Source organism: Streptopelia decaocto, assembly GCF_964273445.1.
Source record: "Streptopelia decaocto genome assembly, chromosome: 2".
NCBI classification, from domain to species: Eukaryota; Metazoa; Chordata; class Aves; order Columbiformes; family Columbidae; genus Streptopelia; species Streptopelia decaocto.
Genome location: NC_138655.1, coordinates 156982377 through 157003783, shown reverse-complemented (window position 1 = coordinate 157003783; position 21407 = coordinate 156982377). Strand labels below are relative to the sequence as shown.

The window sequence follows — 21407 nt, the reverse complement described above, 5'->3', positions numbered from 1 at the left end:
TGGCTGCAAGTCTTCAGACAGGTCTCTTTCCCAAATGTAGACTTCAGGAAAAGCTGAAGACTAGAAATGTTTCCTCATGTCACAATAACTTTAATTTTGAGCTATACACGTGGCAGCCACAGGCTCTCCTGAACCCTTCCATATCAGCAGGAGGAGGATCAGGTGGGCATCCCCAAAGTTCTTCACAACCCCTGCAAACAGCTCACAAGCACCTGTGCCCAGTTACTACCATCATCTCAAAAATCACACAGTCCACACACAAAACATGAGCAAAACCAAAAAAGATGCAAAAGATACTCAGCTGTGCCCTCTAGACACAAACTCTTCTCAGCAGGAAAGATAACCCTTAACTTGTAAATAGATTTATTACCAATGTGCAAATAAAAGCCTAAGGAGTGTTATCCATTCCTAAGAGAAATTCATTTTCTTTGCACCCAACACAACTTCAAACCATGAATCCTTCTTACAATTCCACTGGCTTTCGTTGTGCTTCATGGAGGATGCTCCATCTCAAGATGTTTGCACAGATCTATCGCAGCCTGCGATTCCATTACAGGAGATTCACAGCTCTAAATGTATCACGGTATTTTTCAAGTCCACAGAAACAAACAAACAAAAAATCATGCAATATAAAGCTATTTCACTCCCTCTAGCCAAATGCCCTTTTCTCTATCCCACTCAACACTTACAGACCCAAACTTTGTAGCATCCTACACTGACCCAGCCACCACCAGTAGGTAGGCAGGAACCTTGTCTCCTGCAAGGGACAGTCACAGAATGATAGAATCATTTTGGCTGTAAGAAACCCTTAAGATCACCAAGTCCAATTGTAATTAACTCTGGCACTAAACCATGTCCCTAAGAACCTCATCTAAATGCCTTTTAAACCCCTCCAGGGATGGTGACTCCACCACTGCCCTGGGCAGCCTGTTCCAATGCCTGACAACCCTTTCCAGGAAGAAATTTCTCCCAGTATCCAATCTGAACCTCCCTTGGTGCAACTTGAGGCCATTTCCTCTCATCCCATCACTCGTTACTGGGGAGAAGAGACCAACCCCCTCCATGCTCCAAGCTCCTTTCAGGCAGTTCAGAGATCAGAAGGTCTCCCCTCAGCTCCTGTTCTCCAGCTGAACCCCCCGGGTCCCTCAGCCGCTCCCATCACACTTGTGCTCCAAGTCCTTAAGATGGTGCTGAAAAGCACCAGCTATTTACTAATAGTGATTAATAACTCCTGAAGAATCTTCCACTCATCCTCAGTAAAAGCAGCAGAATGAAGACACAGGTTTGGGAAAGAGATGCTTACTGTGATTTGTCAGGTTTTCTAGTCTGTTCAGTTAACTGGCCTCCTCAGATCAGTTTCCACCTCAGATGCTGATTTCTTCTTCTGGGTAGGCATCAATAAAGAAACATAGCTAGTTGGTTTGGGGGTTTTGTTTTGTTTGGGTTTGGTTTTTGTGTGTGTTGAGTCAGTTTTTGTCTGGTTGGGTTTTTTGTTTGTCTGGGGGGTTGTTTGTTTTTAACACAGTGGTTACATTATCTAAAGAAATATTAGGCATTAAGAACAAAACAAAACACACAGATATACCTAATAGGTATAGGTATAATAGAGAGAAAATACTAGATAACCACCAGTCCATACAAAACAAGCAATTTCCTGGAGGGAAATATTAAAGTGCAATGAAATTTTTTAAGTGTGTGGCATACAATAGATTTCTATTTACTTGCCTTGCTGATTACAGAGTACACCAATTTGTACTTCTGCCTAACATTACTCTGGAGTGTTATTTTTATTATATCTCCAAGTCTGTAAACCAAATAAAGATAAAAGAATAACTGAAAGAAAAATACCATGTTAGCAAGAGGCCACTATTAAAACTATTAGAAAATTAATTCAAGGTAATTTTGCCTAGATACTTGCAACAATACACATGAGAACATTTCAGCAAATTAATCTTAAACTTTTAAATCAGAATCATAGAAAGTTTATAACCTTATCTAGCCACTTACTCTATAAACCCATTTGAACCAAGAGATATTATTTTCTGCAAGAACTTTTACATCAATTTTAAAGTGCTTTGATTTAGTTATCTTAATTAAACATGGACCTAGAATACCTTGAATTAAAACTCGGTGCAGGTTTATGCAAGGACTACGTAACTAACTCCTTTGTAAGGACTTTCCTACAAACACTTTGTCCTTTCCTAAGGCTTCTCGTTTATAAAAGGCATTTTGCCTTCAGAGAAGTCTTCCTATTTATGGAAAGACATTATGAAAGAAAAACTGCAGTAAATTTTGATTTGTTACTGGAGTAGTTTTAGTTGCAAGAAAAGCCGTTATACTTACATTTCAAGAGACAGAAATATCACACAGGCACACCATCTAATGAGAAAGTTATTTTATTTCCTAAAGCAGCTGTAGTGAAAATGAAGCAGGGAAACATAAGGAAAAAAAAATGTAGAACTCCAAATACTAAAAGGCCCACTTTTCAAGTGCACTTGATTTTCAAAACCCTTTATTCTTAGCATCTTCATGTTTGGCAGTCATGGGACAGTAACTTTCATCACTCTGTTACCAGAGCTGTTATCTCAGTTTCAAGCACTGAACTCAAGACTGCCATAACAGCAACTTTACCCTTTTTCTGTCAGTAGGCAAACTTGACCGATTTATGCACACAGGTGAGCCTAGAATCCTGAATTTCTAGTTCAGTGTCTTGTTCACAAGTCACAACACCTGTGGGGCTCCCATTTCCAAAGCTGCAGCACCCCCACTTAGTCTGCATGACCACCTAATAAAGTGGTTTATATATTGACAGTCCTGCAGGCCTGTCCAGTCTGTAATAAATAATACACCAGCGCAATGATTTCAGTCACACAGAGTCACTAGAATAAAATCCCTTTGCTGCTGGGACAGTTGGGCACATGAAATAATTAACCCACAAGTTATTTTTTTCTGATGTAAGCCATTAAGGAAATATGTGTACTGCAAGCACCAAGAGTTCCAGGAACAAGCCCCAACCCTTTGAGGGCTTCATATACAAAACCAATATTGAGCAGTCAGCATCGCACAGCCAAGTGTCAGTGAAGCCCCAAACCTGCTCTGTGACATTGTGGGGACTCAAAGTGACACACCAGGACCCCCTCATCTTGAAGTGGTGAGCACCAGATTTTCTATACACATGGAAACGGCCTCAAGTTGCACCAGGGGAGGTTCAGATTGAATATTAGGAAAAATTTCTTCCTGGAAAGGGTTGTCAGGCATTGGAACAGGCTGCCCAGGAGAGTGGTGGAGTCACCATCCCTGGAGGGGTTTAGAATACATGTAGATGAGGCTCTTAGGGACATGGTTTAGTGCTAGAGTTAGGTTACAGTTGGACTTGGTGATCTTAAGGGTTTTTTCCAGCCAAAATGATTTTATCATTCTTCCAGCACAGCCTCTGAGCCCAGGTGAAGTTTTAACTGCCCCACAACCAGGCAAGAACTTTCCCACCACCCCTGAGGGGAAATGTGAGCACACACACCAAAGTCCACCCCAAATGCTGCTGCTCTCAAAGAGCACAGAAGACAAATTAAAATAAATAAATAAATCACATATTGATCCTTTGAAGCACCTCAGCTTTTTAGGAAAGTTTCCCTCTTAGCACACACAGTTTCTTCTCACATTTAAGTGGAACCTCCTGTGTCCCAGTTTGTACCCATTACCCCTTGTCCTATCATTGGTTGTCACCAAGAAGAGCCTGGCTCCATCCTCCTGACACTCACCCTTTACATATCTGTAAACATTAATGAGGTCACCTCTCAGTCTCCTCTTCTCCAGCTCCCTCAGCCTTTCCTCACACAGGAGATGCTCCACTCCCTTCAGCATCTTTGTTGCCCTGTGCTGGACTCTCTCCAGCAGTTCCCTGTCCCTCTGGAACTGAAGGGCCCAGAACTGTAAACAATAATCCAGATGCATGGGACAAACAAACTAGACTGGGTTATTAAATATTCCTGTGTAACCTCATCTAGACCGAGAACAACAGCACCCGCCGCCGAGCGACAGCAAACCGACACACACTCCACCTGCAAGTGAGGGCAGAGCACCAACATGGCGGGCGAGGCGCGGCTTCAACCACGTGACGAGTGCCCACATCACTCCTCTAGGCCTTCTGGGTGTCCGTGGGAACCCGCCTCTCCCCGACGCTAAATATGACACGCGCGCGTAGGCCCCGCCCCTTACCCCCTCTTGGCCCCGCCCCTCGCCCCCTCTTAAACCCGCCCCGCGGGATGCGGGCGGCCGGTGCGCAGGTAAGCGCGCGACAGTACTGCGGGGGGTGGGGCTTGTGCGTCGCCCCGCCCTTCGCCGGTTCGGGCCGTTGGTCGGGCCTGAGGTGCTGCTGCCGCGGGGAGCGCGGCCCCGGGATCGGGCTCGGGTGGGGGCAGCAGCTGCGTGTGGGCCTGAGCGCCGCTCAGGTACTGGCTGGGCCCTGAGGCGCAGGTGGGTGCCCCAGGTCGGTGGGAGCCCCGACCCCGCGGTGGCCGCTCGGCTGGGCCGCCCCCCGCGCTGGTTTTTCCCGCTGGGCTGGGTGCGTCAGCACCGCGGCCGCCACCGGAGGCTCCTGCTGCGGCTGCCCGAGTGCTCCCTGTGTCAGGGAGGGCCCTGGAAAGGGCGGTGGCTTCGTGGCCGAGCTGAAAATCCACTGGGGACACGGGTGGCACTAGTGGGCTGTGTGGAATCCCTAATTGTGGAAAGGAAGGGGTGGATGTGCCTAAGGACGCCCTAGGCTGGGAATCTCTGAGGTTCCATCCTCTCATGGAGCATCTGGCCCGGGGTTTTGCACGTAACGCGGCTTTTCCCACTCTCCCTTAGCCACTGAATTCAGTCACAGTTCACCAGGTAGCTTTCCTCCTTGTCTTTAGCAAAAATTAATCATTATTGCTTTTTTTATTCCCCTGAGAATCCTCCGTGCCTTCCGTCGAAAATTTGGCTTTCTGTAATGGTTTTATTTTGTGTCATATTATAAGACTTTAGAGGATGACATTTTAGTTACGAAAGCTCAGTCTTGCATTCAGAATGGCCGTTGGGAAACACCCCTGGTCGTTCACTCAGTTTTGAGAAAGTCCCTTTGAACTCTTAACGAAAGTGAAACCGTCTCAGGAGCTGTTGTAGTGTTGATTGATCCAAAAGTAAGTCATAGATGTTTTTATTAAGGATTCTCGTTATGGTGAAATAAGAATTTATGATAAACGTTAGAAATGTTACATATAAAATGATAGCTTTTCTGTTTTTTGTTTTTTGTTTTTTTTTTATTAGAGGGTTGGAAACAATAAGTCTAATTGGGGACTCCAGCGGTGTTTTCTGTTTTAATAACTTAGTAAGGAATCACAACCTTAAAAAAACATAAAGTGTTATTGATTAAAAGATGAATAACCGGTTTATAAATGCTACTTATGTTAACAATTCATAGTCTTAAGTGTAGTTGGAATTTTAGACTTCTACCTTAATGTTTCAAAGCCATGGATATCTTTTTGTTCCTCACCTTAAGTAGAATAATCTTTTGAAAATTGTGCATGTCTGTTACTTTCTGTTTTATAAATGACATGTTTTGGCTTGTCCCTAAAATAATAACAACAACAACCTTATCTCAGTAAGGAAAAGAATGCATGGTTGTCCCTCCTGGTTCAGACTATACAAATTCTAGAGATCAGGAAGGATTGTTAAACTGTTCACTTGCTCAGTTAATCCTTCTGGCTTCTCTTTAGAAGAGACTATTGTCTTTCAGCGTTCAGAGATTCTTTGTAGCTCACTAAAGCTGGAGTTAAGGTTAACTTAACACACATTGATGTTTGCCTGCGTTTTTCTGCTCTCAAATAGTGTTTGTCTGAGCGAGGAACAGTCTTTAAAACAGGAAAAATGGATAGAAATGTTGGATTCTTCTTTTCTGTCCCCCTTTTCTCCTGAGAGCAATGTGCTAGTAAACAAGAATGAGAAAATGAAACCACTCTGAAAGTGAAACTGGTTGATCAAATTTCAATGCCAACCTTAACACACGAATGTCAATATTTAAATGTTTTTCTGCATAAATTAAAGGACATCTTTTTCCATATGAATCCCAGTGTCCAAGACCCAAAGTCTCCCATGCTTAATGTGCACTCATATTAAGATTTTCTTTGTTTTTTTCCTCTGTTGAGATCCTGCATCTGCCTTTGCTTGCCCTCTATCCTCCTTCCCTGCTTCTTGTGGGGTGTTTTTTTGTTTGTTGGGGGTTTTTTGTTTGAGGGTTTTTTATTTTGGTTTGGGGTTTTTTGGTGGGTTTTTTGTTGTTTGTTTTGGGGTTTTTTTGTTGTTTGGTTGGGTTTTGTTGTTGCTTTTGGGAGGAGGGGTTTTGTTGTATTTTTCAGGAGCATGTTGATTCACTGGTTCCTCCTTTCTCTGAGCACAGAGTATTCAGCTTAAACTCTTACCCCACTGTCACCTTCTCCTTAGTGATGGGTATTTAATGCCTGGTGCAGATTTACAGTGCACATCTCTGATTTCAGCCTCTGCTCTTTATGGTCTTTACTTTATGATCTCTTTATGGTGGAGCTTGAGGTTCTGAGATGTTCTCTTAACACCTCTTTTCCTCCCAAAGAGGGTTAATAATTCATGTTCAACCGTCCGCTGGTGTAGAAAGGCTGTTAAAGTCTAGAAGTGGGAGAAGCGGAAGGCAGAGGTACCACAAGGACACGTTTTAGTGGGGGATTGGGTCGAGCCATCCTGTCCAGGGCAGAATTGAATTGTGGATTTTGATGAGTTGGCACCTTTTGCAATTCCAGCTCATGTGAGGAGTTAGGAGGTTTAGTTTCTCTTGAAACTGCAAGGAATTATCCCAGCTCCAGTCCAGGCGTCACTTCACTTCCAGTTTCTTACAATGGCTTAGAATCAGGTTTCCATCCTGACCAAAATGCATGTAATGCATTCTGTACTCAACTTTTATTTTAAAATTCCAAAATGTCATTTAGACTTTTTTGAAGAAGTACAGCATCTAATTACAGGAAAGCTATATTAAAACATTATTTATCTTCCTTTTCCCTTCTAATTGTGTGCTTTGTTTTTTTAAAAGAATGGCACAAAAGAAGTATTTAATAGCAAAACTGACCAGTTGCTTAAGAGAGGACAAAATTCAGCTGTGGAAACCACCGTATACAAATGAAAAAAAAGAAGCTGGTGAAGAGATGAAGGTAAATATTCTCTTGGAGTTGTTGTGATGCATCTTCCATGTTATACTGCTGGTGCATTTTCCCAGTTTTTCTTGCTGTTTTCTTAGGAGCTTGTACAAAAGTATTCATCCAAGCTGAATATCAATGAGAATGATACAGAGAATATGCTTGAAGAAATACGATGTAAAGCAATTGAGCGTGGAACAGGAAATGAAAATTTTAAAGTGACTGGAATTGCGAGACTTGATATATATCTGCCTCGTAGAAAAGTAAGTGACATTGCAGAAAAGTCGGGATAAGTAGCTTTACTTTGATGGCTTTTGGAGTCCTAGATATGTATCTAATGCAAATATTTTCACTTCTTCAACTCTTTCAGGTGTTTCGTATCAGAAATCTGCATTAGGTGTATAAAATATGGGGATGGGGGAGGTATGGAGGTATATTTCAGTTTCCCAGGCATGTCGGAATATCATAGCAGATGAATATAATGTGTAATTGTCTTTCCTTTAGGATTTAATGATAAATTATCTTTCAGTTAAGAAAAGTAAATTAGATTTAAGTGCCTATTAGTTCAATTTGATTCCTTCTGATGTTACTGTTCCTATTAGCAGTAAAGAGCAGATTATTTTTTTCAGCTGCAGAATGCCTAAAATTGAATTAGCGTGTGAATATCACTGTATTACCACGGCTTTTCTTTAACCGACACCTTTAATTTTAATAAAATTCTCTTGAAGTGCAGTAAGCAACTTGAACTTGCTGTTGTCTTAGACAATGAGTGGTTGATGACACTGAAAAGAACTTTAGCTTTTAACCATGGCAATGTTCTTTCAGTGATGATGTTATCTTTGTGTAACTATTCCAGCCCATGCAGCTAACAAAAATTACCTGGTTTAAAGTATGTCCAGTGTCTGAACTTAAAAATAAGAAGCAGGATTTTCTGTTGTGATGGTGTACTCATCTGTTCTTGTCTAAGTCAGGCTCCTAAAGCTTCACAAAAATAGAACTGGGCCCTTGGTTAGGTTCTTATTAACACAGAGCCTCTTACCTGGGAATATTTCCCCCTTAAAAACAGTCTGTAGCAAACACAGCAACCGTCTCAAATCACTCCCTAGTTTTGATCTTTGGCAACAGAAGTGAATGCTCACTCTGAAAAAGTGCAATTCTTTTATTTTCCTAGAAGATCTTAGATGGAAACTTATACTTCAGAAGGATTTTTTTAATTTATTTTTTTTTTTTTTTTTTTTACTGACACATAGTCATAATTATTCCTTCTCCTGTAGTGAAAAATAATTATCAGGGAGTGTGATGGGCTAGAGGGTAGAGGGTATTAAGTGATTGCCATGCAGTTAAAACAAACAAATAGTTTCATAATTCCTCTTTATAATGCTACTGAGCATAAGGGAATGAATTAATTTAAAATTCCAGTTTATCTAATCTGAGACCAGAGACACTAATAGCAATTAATTAGAACTTAGCCAGTTGCAGGTGGGTGACATAATTAGAAACTGGAGTTAGGATTGGAAGTGCATAATTAAATTAGTGAGTTTAAATTGTTTTGTTCTGAGTTTAGATTTATCTAATTCTGAATCTTCTGCTGTTATAATGCTTATTTTTATCACTGTAAAGCAAGTACAAGATTCCTTACATAGAAATTGCTAGTACGTATGCCCAGCCATAACTCTGTTAACATGATTACGATTTGAAAACGAAATTGTACTTGTTGTAAAACAATTAGTTAAGAAAATGTCCGAAGTATCTTGAGACCATGTTTGTTTCCTTTCATCCTTTTCCCTGTGCAACATAATTACTACAGAGCAGAAAAATCCCACTGGAAACGAACCTGTTCATCACAGGCAAGGAGCTCAGATCACAGTAAGTGTAATCACCCTTGGTTCCTCTCTAATGGGACAACATACTGTCACACAGTGCAAGAAAGAAGGACAAGCAGAGCAGTATTTGTTCAGTTAAGCTTTTTTTAGCGTGTATGTTTGTTCAGTGTGCCTGAACAGGATGTCCAGTGTCCCTGTGGGTCGCTTCTTCACGTAAGAAGCTCTGGTTTAACAGGTAGAAATGGGAAAGTTTCAACTGTGGAAAGAGAACAGTTCTCTGTAAATCCCCAGCAAGTACCCGAGACATCACCAATGAGTGATGTTCCAGATCTCTAACTAGACATGTCCTCTGAACTGTCAACTGTTGAGGGTTTTGCTTGCAGCTTGCAGGGTGACAATAAAACCATGGCAAATGTATTGTTAACCTCCTCTTCCCCCCGCTTCTTCCTTCTTAGCCCCTCCCTCTCCCTGCTTCCCACTGAGGACAGGCAATCGGGAGGGAAAGAAGGACAGTGAAAAGAGTTGGAAAAGCTAAAAAAATGTTTTACTAATGCTACTAATAAGAATAGAGGAAATAATACAAAATATACAAAACCAATCTTGAAAGTCCCAGCAACTGCAGAGCTGGCACCTGAAGTCCTGGACTGGACTCTGCAGCCAACCGGAGCTGATTCAGTCTCTCATGAGGCCTCAGTTCACAGGGATGACTAGCAAGGTCCTCTCCTAATGTTGGCCATAGCAAAAAGGTAAAAAGGACAAGATCCTCGTGATGTCCCACTTTTATATGAAGTATTCATGTGAATGGAATGTTATATGCAGTTGGTCAGTTTCTTGGTCACCTGCCATCTGTGCTTATCAATATCTTTGCATTCCATTGCTATGTTTACCAAAACATGTATCTGGTTCTCCAGGAAAATGCAGCTAATATGAAGCTTTAGCTGACAGGCAAATTCACTAAAAGAGAAACTTGTTTTTTAACAGAACCAGGACATCAACGTTAACTTCTCTTCCTTTTGTGCTTTTACGCCTAATGAAACCGGATCCTTTTCTGTCTGTTTTGCTTTTTCCCGTTCAGTATCCCAGATTTCCCTATATGATTCACGAAGCTTTCTGATGATGTTACTTTACTTCTAGCAGCCTTTTATAGCAAAAGTTTTAAACCAGTTATGAGCATATTCATTTTTAAGCTTTATTGCTTTCTAACAGCAATATGTATAGCCTTACAAATTCATATTCATGGATGAAATTATTTATTTCACAGGATAGCACAGGAACATGCATTAAAAGAAAATGCTATCAAAATAATCATAAACAAGAAGCAGCTTGACCTGGGTATGTATCTCAAGTATACTTTAATGATAAGTTTTTAGTTTACTGATTTTCCGAAGAAAAGTTTCTTGCAACTCAGAAATTCCCAAGGAATAGCAGTTGTATTTGTCAGGTTCTGCTCTGCAAGAAATGTAATAAATTATAGTAATCAAAATTCTTAGAGTTAAACCAGTTATAGGAATCCTGTAAGAAATGTCAAACATCCATTTTTCAAGTGCTGAAACACTGAAAATACATTGTTTGAAAGAAACCCTAAATTTCCTCAAAACCTGTATTGTATAACAGCACATTCAAAAACTTCTTATAATGTTTTACACGTTCAACTTGTCAGACATGTGGGAGGTGATGACAGCAGCTTCCTCTTTATTGATGTCCTGAGCATCTGACTTACTTATTTCCCTTAGAATATGTCAGAATTAGAGCCATGGAAGTGACAAAAGGAACTCCGATTCAATTCCCAGTTCCTCTGTCCTGGTATTGTTGATCCTGGACATGTTGTTATTCCAGTTTTTCTCTGAAGATTGATTAACTGAAATAGAAACAATTGCGTTTTTCAAAATGTTATGAAAAAAGCAAGCAGAGAAACATACCAATCATTTTAAAAGCACTGTAAGATGCAAGTCGGATCCTAATTTCTGAGTTTGTTGACTGTGTCAGTGATTGGCAGGGATTTTGATTGAGTTCTTGAGTCTAGTAATTACTGTGTTTCTAATACTGTACTGAAGAACTACAGTAATTATGAGTAAGGCATGGGCTGTTCAGATTTTGTTTGTTGGTGTTGTTTCCCCCTGCCCAGTCTCTCTTCACAAGTAAGAGCACCTGGATTGTATTCATTGTACTCAATTTTGCAGGCAAAACCCTCGAAGACCAAGGTGTAACACACAATGCAAAAGTGATGGTGCTTCAACTGGAACAGAGCGATGAGGAAACTAAAAGAAGAGTTCAGGAAGAAGAACTTCAGTGCAAGAAAGAGAAAGAAATAAATGACAAGATGCAAAGAACTAAGAAGGGTTTGGAAATTCTAGCAGAGAGAGGTAAGAGGGCTTCTTTTGTTGTGGGGTGAGAGAAGTTGGGTGTTCATTAATTTTTGCACATCAAAAAACATCTCACTAGACTTTGAGCATAGAAGAGTGCTTGTACTGTGGCTGGATTTCCGTTGATACCTTTTTAGGGTTCTCCCTACTTGAAAACTGGATTTTAAGTTGACTAAAACTTCGTCAGCTCTTTTTACGCAGCTAGAATGCTAGAAAACACTTGGCAATTAGAGAAGGATATAATATGAATCAATTGTTATTTAACTGGCCCTTGACAGTTAAGGGACTGATGACTCTTGAGAACAGGCTTTAAATTTATTGTAGAATAATGTATTAAAAGTCATTAAGCTTTTTTGTAGTTCACTTCTGCTGCGGCTGTGGGTAACCATAGTTTCATTGTGCAGAGCAGCTCACTTATTACTCTCATCTGTCACGTGGCTGTTCTGTTCTCATGGTGTTTGATGTTGATTGCTGGCAACTGTGGATTAAGTTGGAGGCCAGTATCTAGTGCAGTGCCTCAGGAGTCAGTACTGGGGCCAATATTATTCAATATATTCATTAATGATTTAGACGAGGGAATTGAGTGTACTATCAGCAAGTTTGCTGATGACACTAAGCTGGGAGGAGTGGCTGACAGGCCAGAAGGCTGTGCTGCCATCCAGCGGGACCTGGACAAGCTGGAGGGTTGGGCGGGGAATAACCAAATGAAATTTAACAAGGGAAAGTGTAGAGTCCTGAATCTGGGCAGGAACAACCCCAGGTTCCAGTATAGGTTGGGAGATTACATATTAGAGAGCAGTGTAGGGGAAAGGGACCTGGGGGTCCTGGTGGACAACAGGATGACCATGAGCCAGCACTGTGCCCTTGTGGCCAAGAAGGGCAATGGCAACCTTGGGTGTATTAGGAGGGGGGTGGTTAGTAGATCGAGAGAGGTCCTCCTGCCCCTCTAATCTGCCCTGGTGACACCCCATCTAGAATATTGTGTCCAGTTCTGGGCCCCTCAGTTCCAGCAGGACAGGGAACTGCTGGAGAGAGTCCAGCGCAGGGCAACAAAGATGCTGAAGGGAGTGGAGCATCTCCCTTATGAAGAAAGGCTGAGTGAGCTGGGGCTCTTTAGTTTGGAGGAGACTGAGGGGTGACCTTATTAATGTTTATAAATATATAAAGGGTGAGTGCCATGAGGATGGAGCCAGGCTCTTCTCAGTGGCAAACAATGATAGGACAAGGGGTAATGGGATCAAGCTGGGACACAAGAGGTTCCACTTAAATTTGAGAAAAAACTTCTTCTCAGTGAGGGTGACGGACACTGGCCCAGGCTGCCCAGGGGGGTTGTGGAGTCTCCTTCTCTGCAGACATTCCAACCCGCCTGGACATGTTCCTGTGCGACCTCACCTAGGCGTTCCTGCTCCAGCAGGGGGATTGGACTAAATGATCTTTTGAGGTCCCTTCCAATCCCAAACATACTCTGATACTGTGAAGTTAGAGGGATATAGTCAATGTAACAGTAATAATTTTTCAAGATGAGGTTCTATTTGTGAATTGCATTGCTAGATGTTGAGTTTAAATCACTTCTCTATTTTATTGTTTCAAAAATCCACAAACAAGGAACTGTGAAACTGAGTATGTCATGAACTCCTACCAAATGCAAAAATACCTGAACAAAGCTGCTTTTAATGGTCAGTGACAGCCTGTTTCTTACTATAATATCAGATTTTGAACCAATGAAACAAGTGATTCCTTTTATGGATTTAAGGGGTAATTGAGACCCCAGACCTTGAATCCTGGATGGGGCCTCTATAAGGTATTTACCACTAACTGTCAGTTATAGCACAAAACCAGAGTATAGAGTGGAGCCTCTAATGGCCCACAGGCTGCAGGCTCTGTGTGAACAGTAGAAAGGATCTAACAACTCTTTGTTTCATCTGAGAAAAATTGCAGGGCAGAAGCTTTTAATCAGAGCAAACTCCTGCTTAACTGCCTTGTTTACAAGAAAAGCATCTTTTCATGTAAAATCAGATGGAAGTGGAAACAAAATGATACTTTGGTTATAAGCATTAAAGACGTGGGAAAAGCAAAATACTGAGCTGTATTTTTTTGTTGTTCTATCAACTGTGCTTAGTTGTGTAGGTTTTTCTTTCTATTCTATGCTTTATTTGATAAAGCATTTCAAATGTTACATTGTGTAAAATGTAGGTGTTTTATCTCTGCAAAAAATTATTTACAATTCACGTAACTTTTAATGTTGTGTGTAAATTTCTGGATGAGCAGGACCTTTTCCTTAGTGACTTTTCTAGAAGTTCCTCATGTTTGTCTGATCAGGGCCATTGTTGGTAGGTATGTCAGAAAAATACAGATACAGCCTTTATATGTAATCCTGATTTTTTTGTTTATTTGCTTTTTTGTTTAAACATGTGCTTACTGACATAATCTTAAAACAGCAGAGATACTCTGTTGAAGGTGGTCCTTAAAATTTAAATAATTTTTTCATATCTTTCAGAGGAGTACTTGGATCCAGATTCTGTTCCGTATCTAGACATAGCTAATCAGACTGGAAGGTCAATCGAGATTCCTCCTCAAGCCAAAAAAGTAAGTAAAAGTATCTTACAAAGGTACTAAGACAACTTTTTAAAGCTTGGTTCACGAAACATTTCAATATGGAATTGAAATGCAGTCAGAATTCTTGGGAATATAAGCCCAGGTCCAGTAGATGTTTGCTTAATAGAAATAATTTTGAAATAAAATTGCAGTGAAACTCTACAGTGGGGAATACTTCAGTTATCTGGAGACAGACCTCTGGTTGCTGATCTAATTGCAGGTATCATCTTGCACTGACCCCTTTGTGCTCCGTATCTTATTTTGTGTTTTGAGATGAGCTTTTAATTTATATCTTAGCACCTATTTTAAATATTGGGTGTCCCAGAACAACGTGAAAATAACTTGTTTGTTGGGCCTGAGCTGGAAACTTCTTGAGTTTCAAAATTGGACTCTTTTAAAATAGTTTTGAGATCTTTTGCATTGTGACCCCTCTCAAATCTGTTCACCATTCAAAAAGGTTCCACGTTCTCATTTGAAAACATCTTTGGTTGGGCGTGTGCATTGAATTACAGTAGGAGTGATGTACCTGATGCTGGCTGCTGAAGTGGGAGAATAGTGATAGCATCTGTCTTTTAAGGTTGCTGGATTTTCTGAAGATGAATAAAAATCTTTACGAGTACCTGGAATTATACCTGATAAAAAAAATACCTTGGGAAGAAATGAGCAGGCCCCAAGACGTGTGAACTGCTGCTCCAGCCTCTTCTGAGGCAAATGGTGTTTTCTGCATCATCTGGAGTTTCTGGATGATCGGAATAACAACTGTGCCGTCTCACAAGGCACGCTTTTCTGGCCAAGTGCTGAAAGCAGTAATGCACCTGAAGAGTTAAAGCATCAAATGTTCAAATGCACAAGATTTCATCAGTATTGAACGTGGGTGAGAGGAAATATTGCGGGTTGTTTCTATCCAGAAATGCTATTTACATTTCCATTTATCATACTGCAGGAGCTAGAGCATTTTCTGATCACATTCAAAATTTAATTTTCAATTCTGAGGTTTTCTAGGAGGTGAATCATTAGATTTTTACAAGATAGTTGTGATAGCAAAGCTCTAAGCTACACTGTTAGGAAGTGTAGCACCCAGAAAAATGCTTAGCTCTTTCTCAGTCATCATTGAAAATCCATCTAGGGTTGCATTCTTAAAATAAACTTGGTGCCACATTTCATGTGTCAATAGCATTCATTGCTTTTAATTAGACAAAATGTTAACAGTAGCAGATGAGAGAAAAATGTGATGTGAAATAGTGCTGCTTTTACAGAACTTGTATCGTGGTATTTTTCTAGGAAGAACAGGGGCTCTTAATGGATTAGCTAGATATTTCTTTTTAGTTATTAAAGTGAGTTTGAGAGATGTAAAAAAGTCTCAATCTTTTTCTAGGCACTTGTGCTGGCAATGGGTTATCATGAGAAGGGCAGAGCATTGATGAAGAAGAAAGAATATGAAATAGCACTGCCATATTTGTTGGATGCAGATAAACACTTCTGGTAAGAACCTTTTAAAGTCCTTGTGTCTCTCTCTACTGTCAGCCAAATACAGGAACAGCATTAGCTCCACCTGTGCATATAATCAGGGACTGTTTTTCAGGGGTTACTTCACACCCCCCCCTCTGCAGATGGGAAACAGCAAAGGCTCTGACAAGCAGTGACAGGTGGCTTCATGTAAAACAGCTGAAACAGATACTGCCACTGGGCAATTTAATCTTTCATACCAACACAAACTGTTAATGTTCATGTACTAGGCTATAAATTGCATTAGCTTGAGAGACAGTTACGGATACTCGTTTGCAATTGCTCCTCTGAAGTGATAATTTCTTGTAAAAGGTGGAGCAGATAGCTGAGGTCAGTGACCATACCAGGGTTTCTGTGGGTAAATGAGTTTCATGTCAGCAGCCAAAGCCCTAAACTGCTCTTCAGAGATCCTCAAAAGTAATATTATCCCATCTGTTTCTCATCTGCGTGCACGTGCAAGGAGACTGGCACAGAACTTGGCCTGTTCGTGTGCACTATGGAAAACAGTTGATCTCTGTCCTTTCAAAGATTACACGGGGTTTAATACCAGTCTGCTTTTAAAGAGATGCTGTCTTGAAAAGTAACACAACGAGTTTCTACTGTGATTCTTTGAGACGTAGTATTGTTATTGGTGCCCGGTGTATTAGTGAATGTGATGGGAGATCAGTGCTTTATATTACAGTTCCACTGAACTCAGTTTGTTACCTCAAATATGAAGCCTGTGTTTTCTCAAATATGTGAGTTTATGTACTTCTAGCATGTTGTTTCATTAATGTTAAAAAGTATGTTGGAAAAAATAAACCACCCCTCCCAGAAAACCAATAATTGTTTTATTTTGCAGTGAGTGCAGCACAGAACTGCTGAACACTGTTGATAACTATGCAGTGCTGCAGCTGGACATAGTGTGGTGCTACTTTCGCCTGGAGCAGCTGGACTGCCTGGATGATGCCGAGAAAAAACTGTCCACCGCACACAGTTGCTTCCAGAGGTGCTACGGGGAGAACCATGAAAGGCTGATTGATATCAAAGTATGCCAGTTTTGATTTAATTAGGGTGCCTTTCTTTTCCTTCATGTATTCAGTTATTGTTCAAGAATTACAACACTGACTTTTAGAAGTTCAAAGTTTTCTCGTGTCTCCTTAGCCTGTAATGTAGTTTTGTAATTGTCAGCATAGTGAAAGCATTGGACTTGACAAAAAGATTGTGGTAAACATGCATTTATATGCACAGACATCATCAGTGTTTTAGACGCGATACCTTATCTGCGTGTCACATATTAGTGACTGTGTCTTCTTTAAATGGGTAAAGCATTCTATTGATAATGAGGTGATGTTGTACCGTATGCTTTTAACCATGTGCTCCCCCCTTGTTTAAACAATTCTTTAGGGAAGCTATGGTCGTGAGAAGGTTTTATTTCTACGGCTTTACCTCCTCCAAGGGATAGGACACTATCACAGTGGCAGAGAAAAGGAGGCTGCTGAGTATATTCAGAAGGTAAGGCACTGCTAGGTAAAACTTTTGAGTTGTTCACACTAGCTCTTGTGTTTGGGCTCTGCCTTGCACCTGTCCTTTGCTTGCTCAGAAAAAATTGGTTCGTATGTTCAAGCAACAGTGCAAGTAGTATCATTTTGTTCCTTTTCTGTACAGGCATCTTGTTTATATAAAGAGCTGTCCATAGATCCTGATAAAGTTGATCGCCTGTCACTCCTGGGATTCTCCGAACAGGAAGCTCGTCTTGCCCTGCGAGCATGCCAGGGGAACGTGGAGCACGCTGCCAATCTCATCACCAACAGGAGAGAGGTACAGTGCGGTGAGGGTATTAAATCAGGATCATCTTAATGAGGGTGTTCGTAAGATCATGTTTTGTGTGACTAGTGCATCATGGTGCTAAATTAAGGACTTTGATTATCCTGCTTGGGCATTGTTAGTGTAATTAACAGTTTGACATTTGTTGCCACAAGTTTGAAACCAAACCTTCATACAACGAGGGAAGGTCTGTCCCAAAAGAGGTGGGGTGAGAGAGCCAAAGACCTGGGTTTGCACCACGGGAATGCACAGGAGGACTTTGCACCAGTGTTTGCTAGTCAGCAGTGCTACGTATGGGAATAAACACAGTGATCAAGCTGTCACTTCTAGGCTTGGCTGATCTGGAACATGAGAGGCTGCACAGTAACGTGCTACGAGGGTAACCATCAAGCTAGACTGTATTAATGGCTTTGGACTTGGAACATTCAGGAGGGGAGAAGGACTTTTTTGGGTGGAAGTGCAGACATTGTTGCCCAGATCTGAAGTGCCTGAAGTTGCATTTGGTAAGCTGAGGTGGCACTTTTAGACTTCAGACAGTGAAATGTGGATGGAAAAGTCAACTGGCTGAGAGAAGGGCTGAACAGAACTCCTTGGTTCCATGCGCAGTTCTGGCTGTATGTCCTTGGCAAGTCTTTTCTGCAGGCCCATCTGCCAAACGGGTTTATCACTTACCACACAGGGCCTATAATAGCTGCGACAGCCTAAGATCCGAGCTGCAGAGCGGAAGTATGGCAACATGGAAATGCAACTTTATTTAGTAATGAGTGTCTGGCAGCACAGTCTCTATTTAAAAAGAAAAAGTGTCTTTTCCTCAAGAGCTTCAAACTTGAAGAAGTAAATCCAGAAACCCCATATGCGCATGGGGGAGGGTGAAGCATTCCCCTGCACAGTGAGCTCTGTCATGGCTGTGTTCTTGCAGGAAAAGGCACAGATCAGGAGGGAGGAGAGAGCTAAAAGGCGGCAGCGACGGGAGGACATAAACACCTTGAAAAGTATGGGCTACCCAGAGAGAGCTGCTCAAGTAGCTCTTCATAATACACAAGGAAACCTGGACCAAGCCTTTAGGGTAAGTGATTTTCAAGAGTAGTACTTTTGTATGGAAGAAAAAAATTGTTTGCTTTTTTTTGATTTATCACACAGCAGATTCTTATTTTCTGTAATATCTATTTGTTAGTTGATAGCAACCTCTTCTGATCTGTAATGACTGAACTTCCACTTCCTGACACAGTGAATCAAATATCATTTAAATTGGCTGAGGTTTGCTTAAATCAACTCTTGGGCTAAATACATTTCCAGAAGGAAGACTATATTTCTCTTGCTCTATTCTGACTCCTCTCTGTTTTATTTTAGTTTATTCTTGACAATCCAGAGTTATTGTTGGAAGATGACGATGATGATTCTGTGGCCACGGACCAGTTTCAGGTTTCCCAGGAGAGTATTGATCAAGTAAGTTACAGCTTTTGCTTTCTTAGGAGTTGGTTGTCTAGTTTCTGAATTAGGCTTTCAACACACCAGATCTTCCTTGAGCAAAGCTGTACACATTTTCTTTGACCCATGTCACTCAAGCTGTCACACTTCCTCTGTCTGGCATCTGCTCTTCACAGTGAAGTCCCACTCAAGCTAAAATAAAACTCTTCCTGCCCATTACACCAACCTGTCGTGTCTGGATGTGGATTGAAGTCTGTGCACTAATGCTCTAGCCCAAAAAAGACACCAAATGAGAAATTCAGGTCTCTAAACACTGCAGTGCACAGGGAGAGTTGGAATGTATGTCTCATCATACGCCATCTGAAAAGCTCTTCGGTGGTTAGTGTGGCTGCATAATCAATGTCAGGCAAGAAAACTGTGTCGCTTAGAAAAAGTAAATAGCACATCATACGCTGGAGTGCTTTGAAGTTTCCTTTTGAAAAACACAAACAAATTGGTCTCATATTAAACAGGAGGCTCTTGATTTTGCTCAACATCCCCATTCCTTTAATAGGTCAGTGCCCTGTTGTTAACTGTTCCAGTAAACCAGAGTCAGTGTCCGGGAATTCCTGGCATGCAGCTCTTGCCTCTGTGCAAGAGGAATGTCTGTCAGATTCCTGTCAGACTCTGGTGCTGGATGAGCTTGGATTTCTCCAGATTTTTTTATTATTTATTTTTTTCCCCCCCTTCTTGTAGCTGGTGTATATGGGGTTCAGCCAGGAGGCGGCAGAGCAAGCCTTGAAGGTCTTTAAAGGCAACATCCACGTAGCTTCCCAAACCCTTGCTCATTACGGGGGAGTTCTTCCCGCCTCACTGCAGCCGTCTCCAGACGGGTCCAGCCCTTCCGAAGAATCAGCCTCATCCAAAGACTCGCCTACAGAGTCTGCAGGTAAGAAATGTTGCAGAGGGGAGTGGAAAGACTCTCTTGCTGGGTTTTGTACACAACAGCAATGATGATCTTGAGGGTCTCTTCAACCAAAATGAGTCTGTGATTCTATGATCTCATTGTACTTGCACCAGTTCTCTTGAAAAACCAACCCACCCCTCCCTGCCTGTGCCTCTTCAGAGAGCAAGTGCTGAGTTGCTGGAGCACATTCCCTGGACCTGCCACTGATAATGATGATTTTGTGGCTCTCTAACACCTGGGTTCTGACTGCTAGGAAGTATATTCTAAATCTGTGCTATACAGCCAGCTGCTGTGACCACATACTCCTTCCTTGTGTCTGCGGTTGAACTGGAGTTGATACTCACCATTTAGTAAAGGGGAAACTTGTGCGCATGCTTCCGTTATTTGTCAGAGCTGTAGTGATCCCTGCCGTACAGCTAAAGGCTTTCCCATAGCTTTAAATAACAGGAAAAAAGGCCGTCCTGTGATATCCTTTGCAGAGCTGTCCTATATAAGAGGTGGTTTTGCAGTAACAGACTCACAGATCAGTCACGCTGGAGGAAGAGGGAAAGTATCAGCTGCTTTGAATTCACTGCTGCTTTTCTTTGCTAGAAGCTTCTTCTAGTTCCCAAACAGATGAAGACATGGAGACTGATGCTGTCAACGAAATCCTGGAGGATATTCCTGAACACGAAGAGGATTATCTGGATTTAACACTGGAGGAAGAGGAACAGATCATTCATGAATACTTATCCTATATACAAGTACCACAGCATTAAATCCCATTACATCTACTTCAGTTACATGCATTTACCTTGACAAATTGAGTTTGGATTACAAATGCACCTTCAGCTTATCTCCTACTAAATGCCTTGAATTCAGTTAAACTCTAGGTGGAACACTTAATTCCTGCTTATTTATAAATCTGCTTAAAGCCTACATTTGTGATACATTGTAATTTATTGTCATAGCAGAAATATAGAAACATTTATTTTCAGAAGAAAATTTAATAGAACTAAACTATATTTTTATTGTGAATTAAGTTAATTCACTTAGTATTCAAGTAAAGAAGCATTTCTATACCATTTTAAAATACCAGCTTTAAAAAAAAAAGTTTGTAAATCAGAAATGTAGCTCATGAGGTTATAGAGGTCTCAACTTACACACCGTTCTTTTCTTCTGAAAGATTTCTAAGAGTCATTTACGTCTCTGTGCATGGATTTATACTGTGCTCTGCTTGTCACTTCACGCGGGTGTTACACAGGCAATAAAGGTAACTCTGTGCTGCTGCTGCTTTTCAGGGTCTTTTCTGTGCTTTGGTGTTTCAGACCAGCGGGAAGGACCTGGCCAGGCTGTGTCCTGTCAGACCCTGCGACCCAGGGACTGCTCTTGCTTTCTATAGCTCCAGAACCAGCTTCTTCAAGCAGCAACTGAACCCCATGCAGGTGTGGGGCTGCAGAGTGCTGGATTTCATGGGGAACACAAGGTTTTCTTCAGTCAGCTGTTGGAACAAAACTTGGCTCAGGATCTGTCTCAGTAGTTGCACCCAGCCTCAGCATTCTGGGGAAATATTTGGGGTTTTTTTAGTGTGGATTATAACATCCCATTTTGTGCTCTGTGAGCACGCCCCCCCCAACTGTGAACAGAGCATCCCCTGCTTGTCAGCTTTTCTTAAAAACCATTTATTCCTGTGTAACCTCATCTGGGTGTTCCTGCTCCGGCGGGGGGATTGGACTGGATGAGCTTTCCAGGTCCCTTCCAATCCCTGACATTCTGTGAT

At 41.4% G+C, this 21407-nt stretch overlaps 1 protein-coding gene across 3 annotated transcripts; it reads left to right on the top strand.

Annotated features, from left to right (window-relative positions):
* The first annotated feature begins 4245 nt into the window (after positions 1 to 4245).
* NUB1 (negative regulator of ubiquitin like proteins 1) lies at positions 4246 to 20915 on the top strand. Of its 3 annotated transcripts, none has more exons than XM_082044009.1 (15): positions 4246 to 4283; positions 7079 to 7196; positions 7283 to 7444; positions 8989 to 9047; positions 10266 to 10336; positions 11185 to 11367; positions 13865 to 13953; positions 15338 to 15444; positions 16310 to 16496; positions 16855 to 16962; positions 17116 to 17268; positions 18194 to 18340; positions 18625 to 18720; positions 19438 to 19630; positions 20240 to 20915. In XM_082044009.1, the coding sequence occupies exons 2-15, from the start codon at positions 7080 to 7082 to the stop codon at positions 20404 to 20406; spliced, it is 1839 nt and encodes a 612-aa protein (XP_081900135.1). In that variant the 5' UTR covers positions 4246 to 4283; position 7079; the 3' UTR covers positions 20407 to 20915. The 3 variants fall into 3 exon arrangements, with proteins under 3 accessions (XP_081900135.1, XP_081900137.1, XP_081900136.1); XM_082044011.1 differs by lacking the exon at positions 4246 to 4283 and adding an exon at positions 4328 to 4473; XM_082044010.1 differs by lacking the exon at positions 4246 to 4283 and adding an exon at positions 4570 to 5162.
* Positions 20916 to 21407: the final 492 nt, after the last annotated feature.